General features: G+C 40.8%; 1 protein-coding gene across 1 annotated transcript in view; it reads left to right on the forward strand.

Annotated features, from left to right (window-relative positions):
• The first annotated feature begins 1,065 nt into the window (after positions 1-1,065).
• The window catches only part of LOC307249066 (eukaryotic translation initiation factor 4E type 3-like), a 31,146-nt gene continuing 18,277 nt past the window's right edge, over positions 1,066-13,934 (forward strand). The window contains exons 1-3 of the mRNA XM_080025678.1: positions 1,066-1,381; positions 2,726-2,798; positions 4,846-4,940. Of these exons, the coding sequence (XP_079881804.1) occupies positions 1,194-1,381; positions 2,726-2,798; positions 4,846-4,940 (356 nt within the window). The 5' untranslated portion in view covers positions 1,066-1,193. The remainder of the gene's footprint in view (positions 1,382-2,725; positions 2,799-4,845; positions 4,941-13,934) is intronic.

The raw sequence follows: 13,934 nt of genomic DNA on the forward strand, positions 1-13,934 counted from the left end.
CAGGTCCCTTGTTTGAGCTTGCAAAGTACTTTCACCAAAGACTCTAAAAAACTAAAAAGGGGCTTGAGAATGAAGATAGTGTAATGAGAGAAAGTCTCACTCAACAGCAAAAAATGAAACATTTTGCTTAATCCTCTGTGCAGCTCTTGACAGTTAGAATGGCGCAATTGCCAGCATTCACATCAAACTCCTCAAAAAAAATTGTGCACTGCAGTGCAAAGAACTTGTGGTTACCTCAATCCATAAAAGCTACCTACATTTTAAAGCCAAATCCTACTAGACGTACAGTCAAAATTAGATTTCTTTTTTTGAAAGGGACAGCACACATAAATAAACATGAGCACCAGCGTTCATCATTAAATGTGCCAGATTTAGCCACGTAGGCTAATTTTCATCATGCAGATCTTTTTCTAAACTGGTAGTTGAAGGAGAAAACATTGTTTATCAAGCACTGGTCCATTTTGATATTTTTGTCCATTTAGCTTACATGAAATCTGCATAAATAAAATGTCTGGTGTTTACTAAAGCTTGTCTGCATATTTCTCCTTTACAACCATATTTAACGGCCATTAACTCTATCATTATATTTTTTTTTTCAAAAAGCCTAATCTGAACCAAAACTTTCAACTTTTAAAGCACTTACATCAATTAAACTTTCCATACATGTTATTAGCACTATTCTAAGGATATTTCAGAAGGATTTGTTCATGTGATGTTAATTGTTTGATTTATGATTTATGATTTATGATTTATGATAGCCTACATATTCTTCTTTGAAACACGACAAAACATTTTTAGGACATTGCCAAATTTGCATATGTAGCCTATTCAAACATTTCTGAAAATAAATGTAGGCCTAGCTAATACAAACCAAATATATTAAAAAGTTAGAAATAAATATTGTTCTTTAGCCATATTCCATGATAGTGGCAGATCTGTAATTCAAGTTTCTGCTACCGAGAAAAAAAGTCAGAGTGAGATGTTACCCGTACGTTCGTTTTCCCTGCTCTCTGGGATGGACCAACCGCGACGATGCTGCCCAGTGACGCAGATACGTCAGCAGGCGGTAGACGGAAAAGTGTGTGTCGGTCTGTATCTTGAGAAAAAAGCCGAACCGGGTCTCCCTTTTTAATTATAATTACGGAGTTTTGCACAGCGGATTTTAACGTCGTTAGCTTTGTTGCCCTGCTGTAATGGCGGTTCCGGCGGGTCAGACTGGTGTTACAATGGACAGAGGGGCCCTGAGCGGACAGACACTTTCCCCTGAAAACAACATTGACATCGACGAGAAAGAGTTGGAAAAAAATATCACAAAGAAACACCAAGAAGACGACGCGACAACGCTGCCGCTGCACTCGCCCTGGACATTTTGGCTGGACAGGTACTAGTCTGTTTGACCCTCTGCCTCATTGTCTCACAGTGTTAGAGCCCCGGTCGAGTTGCAGGAATGGAAGTGGGGGAAAATATTTCTCATTGAGGGCCACAGCATTACCTACAGGCCTCCAGGAACAAATGTAGCGGAGCAACGTTTGTGTTTGCTTCTTACTGACCTCCTTCTATGCACTGTACCAATTCTGACAGCCCAGAAAAGTTAGCAACGCTATAACTTGTCTAGCTTTGTCACAGCTATGTTGGCAATGGCTCCTACGTAACACAGCGGATGTGTTTGCCTCGCCATTGGTTTGGTTATCTAACGTTCAATTCAAGTGACTATAGCTGTGTGTGTCCCAGCAGGGAGGCAAGAGAGGGTTTGGATGTTTTAACAAAACAATACAGGCTTTTTCCGGCAGACTCAATTATAGGTTAGTGTAACCTTCATTTTAATACAATGTATTACATTGTAGCCATGCTAATGACACTGTCTGTCAGTGTCTATAACTATTCGTCATTCATTCAAATGTAGCCTATGTTACATGACCCTTCTCTTGTATGAGGTCGTGGGAATGTCAATTGTTTCTAATACTTTGTTTATTGTTTTATCCTATTGCCTTGGAGCTAGGTTTCCACAGTTTGAATAATACAGGGGTTTAGTTTGGCTAGTCATCTTTAATGTGTTGACTCGAAAGGAGGGCTTTATTAACTCCTGAAACCTTTTTATGAAATGACTGAAGAGACCACATACCCTAATGAAGACTGAAGCGATTAGAGTCAACTTAATACTTCATCAACTAAAACAATGAGTTTATAACCATTACAATTGTTTTACCGAGCACAAATGACAAAGTATATCTTTATTATTTTATGAAGAATGTACTTAGAAGTTGGACTGCTGGTCAGACAAAGAGATGGGACACATTGGTCATTCAGAAGTCTTGACCGCCTTAATTAAAACAGCTTAGCATCTGTAACTTCAGTGTAGGTAGGCACTGTTGTTGGGTTATTGGATCAAAAGGTTGATTGGAAAAGGATGTTTACGATCATGCAAAAGTATATTTCAAAAGAAGCCAGGATTTAAAAAAGTTTGGAATCCATTTAGGCTAATTTCTTAACTATAGAAGTTGAACCATAGGCTACTTTGTAAAGGCATGAAGACAGGCTACATGGAGATATTTTTTTCTAAACCTTCCTGGAAAAAAAAAACCTTTTTATAATTCAGTTCAAAAGCTTGGCAACTCTAATTCAAAACAAAACCCCAAACATGAATGGTGACCGTGCTTTGTGTGTGAGCAGTTCACTGTATCATCACTGTGGACTAAAACAAACACGTTTTCACTTGTTTTTGTAGGTCATTACCAGGCACGACGGCTGCAGAATGTGAATCCAACCTGAAGAAGATTTACACCGTGCAAACTGTCCAGGTGAGATTTGGTTTCAGAATGAAGGGCCTAAGCAGCAGATTGGCACAACTCTCTAGAACAGGGGTTTTCAAAGTGTGAGAGAGTGAGCCCCCCCTCAGAGAACAAATTTCAGCGGAGCACCCCCCCCAAAAAAAAATAATAATTATTTTACAAATTTAAACATGTTTTTGAAACATTCTAAACATTTTTGTGCGTTTTTAAACACATTTAATACATTTTAACATCTTCATCCAGTGTTTTAATCCTGCTTCCTTTAAGCATGGATAATACTGACTGAGTGTGCATCGGAGTGAGAAAGATAGGCAGACAGACTTGCCCAAATTATTGACTAGTTAAATGTCATTCACACACCCAGTGTTTTTTCGCTAGTGCCTCCAATGTCCAATGGAGGAGAATAGTAGCCAGTGGAGAACCAGACCCTCCTAGGGGGGTCCGGGGGTATGCCCCCCCGGGAGATTTTTTTTCACCTTTTTAAAGTGAAATGCATGAATCTGGTGCACTTTGAGAGGACAATTAAGAGGCTAAATATGAGGAATTTTGTGTGAACAAATAATTTGGAGACACTGGGTCTGATGAATTAGAAGCTATTGAAGAAGGACACATGGATTTTCCATAAAAATATTAATTTAAAATAAACAAAATGTATGCAGGGTCCTCTGGGTTGGGCTTGGTGCTCTTTTTCTTTAACGAGACCTATTTCTCTGTAATTTACTGAATGCATTTAAATGCAGTGAGGGGAACGAAGCAGAAGGACTTGTGTCCAGCTATGCCGTGATCTTAGTATAAAAAAGAAAAACGAATTTTTTTTTTTTTTTTTTTCTTTTAGTTTTCTTTTTTTTTACATATTCATCCGCGCCCCCCCTTGGGGGGCGCGCCCCACAGTTTGAAAACCGCTGCTCTAGAAAACAAATCTAGACATTTTATCATGAAATGTTATGTAAAGCATGGGTTATTGACACCATACAGTTTCAAACTGTTGTTATTGTTACTGCAAATGTGTAACGTTTATAAAATAGATGTGTGAGGGGAGGGATGGATGGATTAAAACCAGCCCAACTAATTGACAGATATTCTGATACAAAGATGAGACAATATACTCAAGCCAAATCTATGTTTTGTTTACATTGCTAATTTTTATAAAGATAGAAGTGGAACAGGCCTAATTCCTCGTTTCCACGAACAAAGCGGGACGGATTGGAGCGGCTTAGAGCGGGACAGCTAGTTTACGCTAAATCTGGAGGTGTTTCCACCGCTGACCCTATAACTGGTAGGGCAGGTTTGAGGCTGGATGGCGATAGCCGCCGCCTGAATATGGGTCAATGTATCGGGCCGTGGACTGCAGTCAAGCCAGCGGTCTCTCGTTTTTTGCTTGGCCAAACCAGCCGCTCCTATATTTATTCCCCCCGTGTTGTGAGCGTATTACGCCGGTAAATTCACAGAGACGGCTCGATGCATGCCAACAGAGACAGTGAGCAAACAGCGCTGGCCGCGGCAGCTACGTAACTATGGTGACATCGTAGCAGCGGGACATAGTGTAGCCCACTGATTGATTTAATGAAGAGAAAAACACCACACAATAAGCAGAGTGCTGCGCTGTAATTTTTCGTTAAACACAAGACTCTCTTCACTCTTCCGCGGAAATGATTCTTTCGACCGATCAAAGGATGGCAGTGTGTAGCTCCACCTTTTCGGCACCCTTTCAGACAGCTGGTACCCCAACAGAGGAGTACCGGAAATAGGAGCGGCTCAAAAGCGGTTAAGCGCTCTTATTTTGGGACCCTACCCAACTTTTGAAAAGCCAAAATAGGCGGACCTGACCCGCTCTACTCGGTGGAAACGAGGCATAAGGTTCAGTGTGAGTACGCTGATACCTACAGAAAGTCAAACTCTGATTGTATGTGAATGTCTGTTGAAGCCTTACTGGAGTATTTACCAACCAAAAGTACATTGAGAAAAGGAGGCCTTTTGCTATTGTATCACTAAACAGTAACTGTCTATTGGAGAGAAAACCAACTCTTTTCCACCTGTCTTGTTTTTGTGTTTGCAGACATTCTGGAGTGTATACAACAACATCCCTCCAGTCACAGCCCTTCCTTTGAGATGTAGCTATCACTTAATGCGTGGAGAACGGAGGCCACTGTGGTACGTTTATTATTATTGTTGTAAATATTGTGATATTATTTCTTCACATTGCTTGAGCTGAGGGAAATGTTGACTGTTACTCATGCAGTAACTGTAACTATTGCAGTGGCACATAAGTTAGAACACATTTTTCCTACCTATAAAGGTGCAGTGTGTAAAGGGAATTGTCTTTTTGCAGAACAGATTTAATACAAATTGAGTATACAGTAATATTCATAAGTAATGTTTTACTTTGTGTATAATTGCTTGAAAATAAAAGTTGTATCTTTTATTACCTTAGAATGTATGTCTACATCAGGGGTGTCTAAACTTTTTTCACTGAGGGCCAAATACTGAAAAATATTCAAAAGGGCCATATTGGATTATGTAATTTCCATGAAATACCTGATATTTTGAAAGAGAGTTGAACTTATTTCATCAGATTCACCCCCTCCATCTATTTGTAATGATGCCCACTTTTTTGTAAGCCAACATTTGTAAACTAGAACTAAAACACAAAACGCATGTAAACAGCAGGCGTTTTTTTATTTATTTTTTTCATTTTTAATTTTTTTACACACCACAACTTTTACAGTACTTTTCTTCTTCTATTCTCCATTATTATTATTATTCATTATTGTAATTATCATTATATCATTATAATAATAATAATAATAATAATAATAAACTAAAAAATCCCGCGGAGATTTTGAAAGTACGGGCCGCCCGTGTAAATCGGGGAAGAAAAAAAATCACGGCTGACCCCTATGGTCCGAGAGACTTTATCGTAGAGGAACATGAGCTGTACATGTCTAACAAATGATAAGTCAATCTGAGTCAGGGGGAAAGGGGCGTGGCCTGTCAAACATTGCATTGGTGAATTATGTTCTTCGCATTTGTGGCGCTCCCTATGGGTTAACCTTGACAAGCTTAGAGGGCCATGCTACCACATGTCTTCTGCACATATCCTGCAAGTTTCATGATGATAGGACCTATGGTCAATGAGTTATGGCCAATTTGTAATTAAGCCCCGCCCCTGCGTAAACATTTTAGTCAATGGCGGCCATGTTTTCCAAGCTATCCTACTAATATTTTTCGGAGACGTGCGTCATAGTCCCCCGGGGCTTCGTGAGACATTTGGTGTTGATAAAGTAAAACTTGACAAAGTTGTGGATAACACCCTGTTTTTCATTTTATGCTAATTAGCCGAAAATATTTCCAGGTTGATTTTAATGATCCAAGAGGCTTTTTTGTAGAGCACCCTAAAATACACCTGTGGGAGAAATTTCAAGTCAATCGGACTTACGGTGTGCGGGGCGTGGCCTCTCAAACTTTCTTCAGTCGGGGCTTAATAACAGCGCCCCCTAGCGGAAATTCAAAAAACTGTCCGAGAGGCTATATTGTAGAGCACCATGAGCTGTACAAGTGTAATACAGGTCAATCAGAGTCAGGGGGCATTTGTGGCGCCCCCTATGGGTTAATCTCGATAAGCTTTTGCTACCACATGACTTCTGCACATACCCAGCAAGTTTGATGATGATAGGACTTATGGTTAAGGAGTTATGGCCAATTTGTTAATAAGCCCCGCCCCTGCGTAAACATTTTGGGCAATGGCGGCGAAAAAAATATAGCCTCTCTGACCCCTATGGTCCGAGAGGCTATAAAGGTAAAGGGGAGGAGCCTAACGTGGTAAAGGGGAGGAGCCTAACGTGGTAAAGGGGAGGAGCTTAATGTGGTAAGGGGAGGAGCCTAATGGTGTAAAGGGGAGGAGCCTAATGCTGCAAAGGGGAGGAGTCTAATGTGGTAAAGGGGAGGAGCCTAATGTGGTAAAGGGGAGGAGCATAATGTGGTAAAGGGGAGGAGTCTAATGTGGTAAAGGGGAGGAGCTTAACGATGTAAAGGGGAGGAGCCTAACATGGTAAAGGGGAGGAGTCTAACGTGGTAAAGGGGAGGAGTCTAATGTGGTAAAGGGGAGGAGTCTAACGTGGTCAAGGGGAGGAGTCTAATGTGGTAAAGGGGAGGAGCCTAATGTGGGAAAGGGGAGGAGTCTAATGTGGTAAAGGGGAGGAGCTTAACGGTGTAAAGGGGAGGAGCCTAATAGGGTAAAGGGGAGGAGCCTAATGCTGTACCGGGGAGGAGTCTAATGTGGTGAAGGGGAGGAGTCTAATGTGGTAAAGGGGAGGAGTCTAATGTGGTAAAGGGGAGGAGTCTAATGTGGTAAAGGGGAGGAGCTTAAAGCTGTAAAGGGGAGGAGCTTAAAGCTGTAAAGGGGAGGAGCTTAAAGCTGTAAAGGGGAGGAGCCTAATATGGTAAAGGGGAGGAGCCTAATGAGCCTGATGTGGTAAAGGGGAGGAGTCTAATGTGGTAAAGGGGGAGGAGCCTAATGTGATAAAGGGGAGGTGCTTAATGTGGTAAGGGGAGGAGCCTAATGCTGCAAAGGGGAGGAGCATAATGTGCTAAAGGGGAGGAGCCTAATGTGGTAAGGGGAGGAGCCTAATGTGGGGAGGGGCCTAACATGGTAAAGGGGAGGGGCCTAATGATGTCAAGGGGAGGTGCTTAATGTGGTAAGGGGAGGAGCCTAATGCTGCAAAGGGGAGGAGTCTAATGTGGTAAAGGGGAGGAGCTTAACGCTGTAAAGGGGAGGAGCTTAACGCTGTAAAGGGGAGGAGCCTAACGCTGTAAAGGGGAGGAGCCTAATATGGTAAAGGGGAGGGACCTAACGTGGTAAAGGGGAGGGACCTAACATGGTAAAGGGGAGGAGTCTAATGTAGTAAAGGGGAGGAGCCTAATGTGGTAAAGGGGAGGAGCTTAACGTGGTAAATGGGAGGAGCTTAACACTGTAAAGGGGAGGAGCCTAACGAGGTGAGGGGGAGGAGCCTAACGAGGTGAGGGGGAGGAGCCTAACATGGTGAGGGGGAGGGGCCTAACGTGGTAAAGGGGAGGAGTCTAATGTGGTAAAGGGGAGGAGTCTAATGTGGTAAAGGGGAGGAGCCTAACATGGTAAAGGGGAGGAGCCTAATTATGTTAAATGGAGGGGCCTAACATGGTAAAGGGGAGGAGTCTAACGCTGTAAAGGGGAGGGGCCTAACATGGTAAAGGGGAGGAGCCTAATGATGTTAAGTGGAGGGGCCTAACGTGGTAAAGGGGAGGGGAGAGCGCGGGGCTCAGGGGCTCCGGGAGCTGCTCGTTGAGCACAGTAAAAGCAGAGTGATACGTGCTTTCACATCAGAGTCTCCAAACACCACAAAAGTCTCCAATAACACCAGAAAGGGTCGCTAGGAGGAGCGGGTGTGTGTGTCCTCTCTGCTGGCTGCAGGCTGGGACCGCTGCGCTGAGCTTCTGTGAGACTGACCGCCCGCGAGTGCTTTTGGACGGGGTAGGGGCTCCGTGAGCACCCGCTGCTCGTTGAGCACAGAAACAGCAGAGTAAACAGAGTGATACGTGCTTTCCCGTCAGTTTCTAAACACCACAAAAGTCTCAAATAACACCAGAAAAAGTTGCTAGGAGGATATGACAAAAAAATTAAAAATAATTTTTATGTTTTTTGGATGGGATTTTGCTCGAACATTTTGCATTGAAGTATGACATTTTTCTGAACTAAGGTCTAAGTTCGGGATGTCTGCTAACTAGTGGAGGGGAGTATGAACGACATATAACACTCTATTAAGAGAAAACAGCTGTTTGATTCAGTAAAGCGTCTTGTCGCAATTTTGCGACTTTGGCGCCTAAAGGGTTAATCACAATTCTTGACCAGGATATTATACAGTCATATGAAAAAGTTTGGGAACCCCTCTCAGCCGGCATTATAATTGACTCTGCTTTCACAAAAAAAATATAAAAGTGGTATGTCTTTAATTTACCAGGAACAGCTAAGTACTGGGATGTTTTCCAAACAAAGATTTTTTGAAAAGCAGTATTTGGTTGTATGAAATAAAATAAAATGTGAAAAACTGGCTGTGCAAAAATGTGGGTACCCTTGTGGTTTTGTTGATTTTAATGCCTGTAACAGCATGTAAAACTGATGACTTTAAACACAAAGTTGGTTGGATTATGATGTTAAGCCTTGAACCTCATAGAAATGTCTGTTTAATCATGAGAAAATGTATTTTAGGTGCCTAAATGCAAGTTGCACTTCTCTTTGACTCTCTCCTGAAGTGAGACAGAATGGGATCATCAAAACAGCTCCCAAAAGATCTGAACAACAAAGATTGTTCATTGTCATGGTTTAGGGGAAGGCTACAAGAAGCTTTCCCAAAGGTTTCAATTGTCAATTTCGACTGTAGGGAACGTTGTCAGGAAATGGAAGGACACAGGCACATTGACAGTTAAACCCAGGCATGGCAGACCAAGAAAAAAACAGGAGCGGCATAGGTGGAGGATTGTGAGAATGGTTGCACACAACCCACAGATCACCTCCAAAGACCTGCAAGAACATCTGGCTGCAGATTGTGTATCTGTACATTGTTCAACAATTCAGTGCAATCTGCTTTTTATAAATACCAAATAACTTAATTTTTGTCTCATCAGTCCAAAGCATTTTCTTCCAATATGAAGCTGGCTTGTCTAAATGAGCTTTTGCATATTCCATGCAACTGTATCTGTGGCGTGGGCGCAGAAAGGGCTTCCTTCTCATCACCTGGCCATACAGATGTTTTGGTGCAAATTGCACTGATTTGTTGAACCATGTACAGATACACAATCTGCAGCCAGATGTTCTTGCAGGTCTTTGGAGGTGATCTTTGGGTTGTGTGCAACCATTCTCACAATCCGCCGCATATGCCGCTCTTGTACTTTTCTTGGTCTGCTAGACCTGGGTTTAACTGCAACTGTGCCTGTGTCCTTCCATTCCCTGACAACGTTCCTTACAGTAGAAATTGACAATTGAAACCTTTGGGAAAGCTTCTTGTAGCCTTCCCCTAAACCATGATAATGAATAATCTTTGTTTTTAAGATCTTTTGGGAGCAGTTTTGATGATCCCATTCTGTCTCACTTCAGCAGAGAGTCAAAGAGAAGTGCAACTTGCATTTAGGCACCTAAAATAAATTTTCTCATGATTAAACAGACATTTCTATGAGGTTCAAGGCTTAAAGAGGACCTATTATACTACTTTTCTGGTCTTAATTTCTTGTTTTACACCGCTATAGAGCAACCTGACACGAATCACATCACAAAAAACTATGTAGATTTTTGGGAAGCTCTTTCTCTTATTGTGGCGATCCAGCACGTCCTGTCAACACTTGAGTGTGTGTGCTTCGGCGATCTCCGGTCCCTCCGCCTGTGCTTCGGCAATCTCCGCTCCCCTCCCCCCTCCTGCAAACCCCACTCCGTTGTGATTGGTTACCTTCCTTCCGGAACACTTTCAGTGGCGGGAAGCGCGAGCATGGACCTATAAGGGCGCGAGGCAGACGCGAACAGGGAAGTGACAGCATTACCATACATGGAAACATCCGCGTGGTGACTTCACGAAGTTACATGCGACGTCACAAAGTTACAAAGGGTAGACCGCTTTGAACACGTGACTTCTCGACTGGCTAGAATAGTGTTTAGTGCTCTGCACAGACACCCCAGACGGTCAGCAGGGAATACGTCGAAATGCATGTAAGTCATTATTTGATAATTTAGTATGGTTAAGCATGACTATGAATCATCATAACAACGTTTATAGGTCATAAAAGTCAAAAAGCATCATAGGTCCTCTTTAACAACATAATCCAACCAACTTTGTGTTTAAATTCATCAGTTTTACATGCTGTTACAGGCATTAAAATCAACAAAACCACAAGGGTACCCATATTTTTGCACAGCCAGTTTTTCACATTTTATTTTATTTCATACAACCAAATACTGCTTTTCAAAAAATCTTTGTTTGGAAAACATCCCAGTACTTAGCTGTTCCTGGTAAATTAAAGACATACCACTTTTATATTTTTTTTGTGAAAGCAGAGTCAATTATAATGCCGGCTGAGAGGGGTTCCCAAACTTTTTCATATGATTGTATATGAGAATAATGGCCTTAATGTTGATTTTGAAAAATACATGTTTCAATTTAGTGGTCAAGGTTCCGGTTTCTTGCCAAAGTTACCCCCGATAAGAAGCCCAGAGGCGAATTTAGCCATTACGCAAAGGTAGGCAATTGCCTTGGGTCTCATAGGGCCGGTTTCACAGACAAGGTTTAAGCCTAGTCCGAGACTATGCCTGTTTGAGCTGGATTAATTCAAAGCTACTTGCACAGACTGAGTTTAAAATAGTCCTAGATTAAAGATATTCTGGATTAAACAAAGCCAACTGCAAGACGGACGACTAGAGCTACTCTAGGTCTAAATTTGATCGTAAATTAATCCTCCAAAGAGGCAGGTTTAACTTCAGTTTAGTGGTGTTTGTGAGAGAGCATGGACTAATTGGAATATCTAAATGAAGACCAACTCCCACTGCAGAGGCCAGCCAGGAGAGTACTTGTGGATAGGTCTTATACAAAACATATATTTGATGAATTTACATTTCGAAACCGCTTTCAATATGGAAAATGCACTGGAAATAACAACTTTGCTTGAGCTTATTAGATGAATGCATTTAAATTGAAGATGTATTCAGCATAACAAAATGAGTGTCTAAAACAATTCTGTTTTCAAATGTGGTTGTTGTGATTTAAAATACTGACACACATGAATAACAAAATGACAAAACACAACATGAACACCTTTTATTTTCTACTTATATCTTCACTGTGATTAGTAATCACAATTGTCTCAGTACTGTACCTTGTTTGAATCATAGCTCTCTCTTCCAACTTCATGTCCAATTCAACCTGTAGAATTTTCATTTTCATGTCATACGTCCTTCAGATATTTAATTTTCTGTTCATGGAATTCTCAGGCTAACTTTCATGCAACGTCATCTTTTTTGTCCTTTGTTGAAAGGTTGTGGCAAGCTCGTCTTTAAAGCGAGATTCAGGTTTTTCTACAGAATCTATCAGTGCAGATATCATTAAGGCGAGACACGGCAGGCAAAAACATCGTTTTTCAAGCACTGGTCAATTTTGAGATTTGTGTCTATTTAGCTTCCATAACATGTCTTCTTTCATACTAGTATGGATAAAAGGTCCAAAATATAAGTTTTAGGTGTTTATTTTACTAAACTTTGACTGCTTGCGTCTGTATTTTACTCCTAGATTCATCAAAAGTGAGCATTCTAATGTAACATACAGCACCGCGACCGCTGTATGAATCATAATAACCATGGTACTGTTGGAAAGCTCTGAATCTCAAGTGCAACGTTATCGGATCCAAATATGGTCATTTCCTTTGTATCAGTAACCAATCGTGAAAGTGTGAGGAGGGATTCAATGCTAGGAACGCGACCTCATTGGCTAATGCACATTTCTGACGATGTGATTCGCTAAAAGGCATCACGTGATGCTAGCCGCGGGTAGCTCGAAAATCACAAAATAAAATGGGAAAAACTTCGAAAATATACCAAACCAACACAAAAAAAATACTTAATCAATTGGCTACGGACATTACATGATCGCCATTTGAAGGGGAGAAGTGTTAAAGACATGTAAATCACGCCGATCACGTCGGAGAGACACAGACTGTCAGAGGATCAGAGGGGAGATGGTGGGGAGAGAGAGCGTCTGTGCCGACTACGGAGCAGGTTGACAGACAGTGGCTAATAATGAATTAATCACGTTTAAATTAGCATGTGGATGTAAATGTTACTATGCTATGGTTTATATATGTTAAGCAGTGGTAGGCCTATATGGCATTGAGGGGTGTAGGGCCTAATTCAATAAATTACTCTAGCTTTAATCAGTGATTATCAGCAGAATTCACGTTTTTATCTTTAACGGCCGTTTTCTCAAAATGAGCTTTTTCCAATACTCTGAGAAAGATATCTCAACTTCTAGACCACTGACATCAACCAAACTTTCTATAATCATTCATAGCACTATTTTAAAGGTTTTCACACAAGAATTTGTTAATATATTGTTAATGGTCTGATTTATGATACATTTTCCTCCTAAAAACATGCCTAAAATGCATTTCTAAGACATGTACATAGTATTTTTTGATTTATTAAATGAAAAAAGGCTGTATCCAAAATCTGGGTAAAAACTTTAGAAACTAATATGTGCTTAAAATAAAATAGAAATTTTAACTCTGGCTTTATCCAACATCTCGATTTTTTTCTCGAAGAATTACCCAAATTTACGCATAATTGGTTAATTATTGCCATATTTGCATATTTAATAAAATATTAAAGAAAAACATGTAATACAAAAAATAATTGTGTTAGTGTCAGTAATCAACTGGCAAAGTTTCATGATGATATCTATAAGTTTAAAAAAAATCCCTATTCACCTGGGGTGTCTCACCTTAAATATAATGTCAAAATTATAAACGAGAAAGATGTGAAATACCGATAATAATGAAGATAACCTGAAGTTGGTGTATTGTTCTCTTAATAAAATTTTCATTAAAATTTAATTTGTTGCAAATTGCGGCCCAACTATTTATTTGCTCAGTCCCAGCAGTATGGCTTTTAGATTCAATAACCGGATGGTTTCAAACAATTTTTTTTTTTTTCAGAGATTTTTTTCAAATTCATTAAAGTTTATTTACGGGATTTTTTTTAGCCTCTGTTATTGTTTTTTCTCACAAGCTATGGTGTTTCAGCTCCACTCCAGGTTTTTATGATCACCGTTGGAACAGCAGCATGTGCTCATGGGCAGGTGTTTACAATCAGGCTTACTTACCTTACTCCAGGGGCCTATTGCATAAAAGTGGAATAAAGACATCCAGGATGATTGATAAAGCCAGCCATGACAAAGTCTAGCCTGGGCACTTTGGATTAGTCAGTTGCATAAACGCCAATCCAGGATGTAAAGGGGCTGCTTTGTCAAGCCAGGTGTAAGTCATTCTGTTAAGTGCCAGCCCACAGCTTTCAGAGGTAGACCCAGAGATCGAACACAGATTTACTGATGGAAAAATGTAAAAGACGGCCCATTTTCCCAC

Source organism: Ammodytes marinus (assembly GCF_949987685.1).
Source record: "Ammodytes marinus genome assembly, chromosome: 4".
NCBI lineage: Eukaryota > Metazoa > Chordata > Actinopteri > Uranoscopiformes > Ammodytidae > Ammodytes > Ammodytes marinus.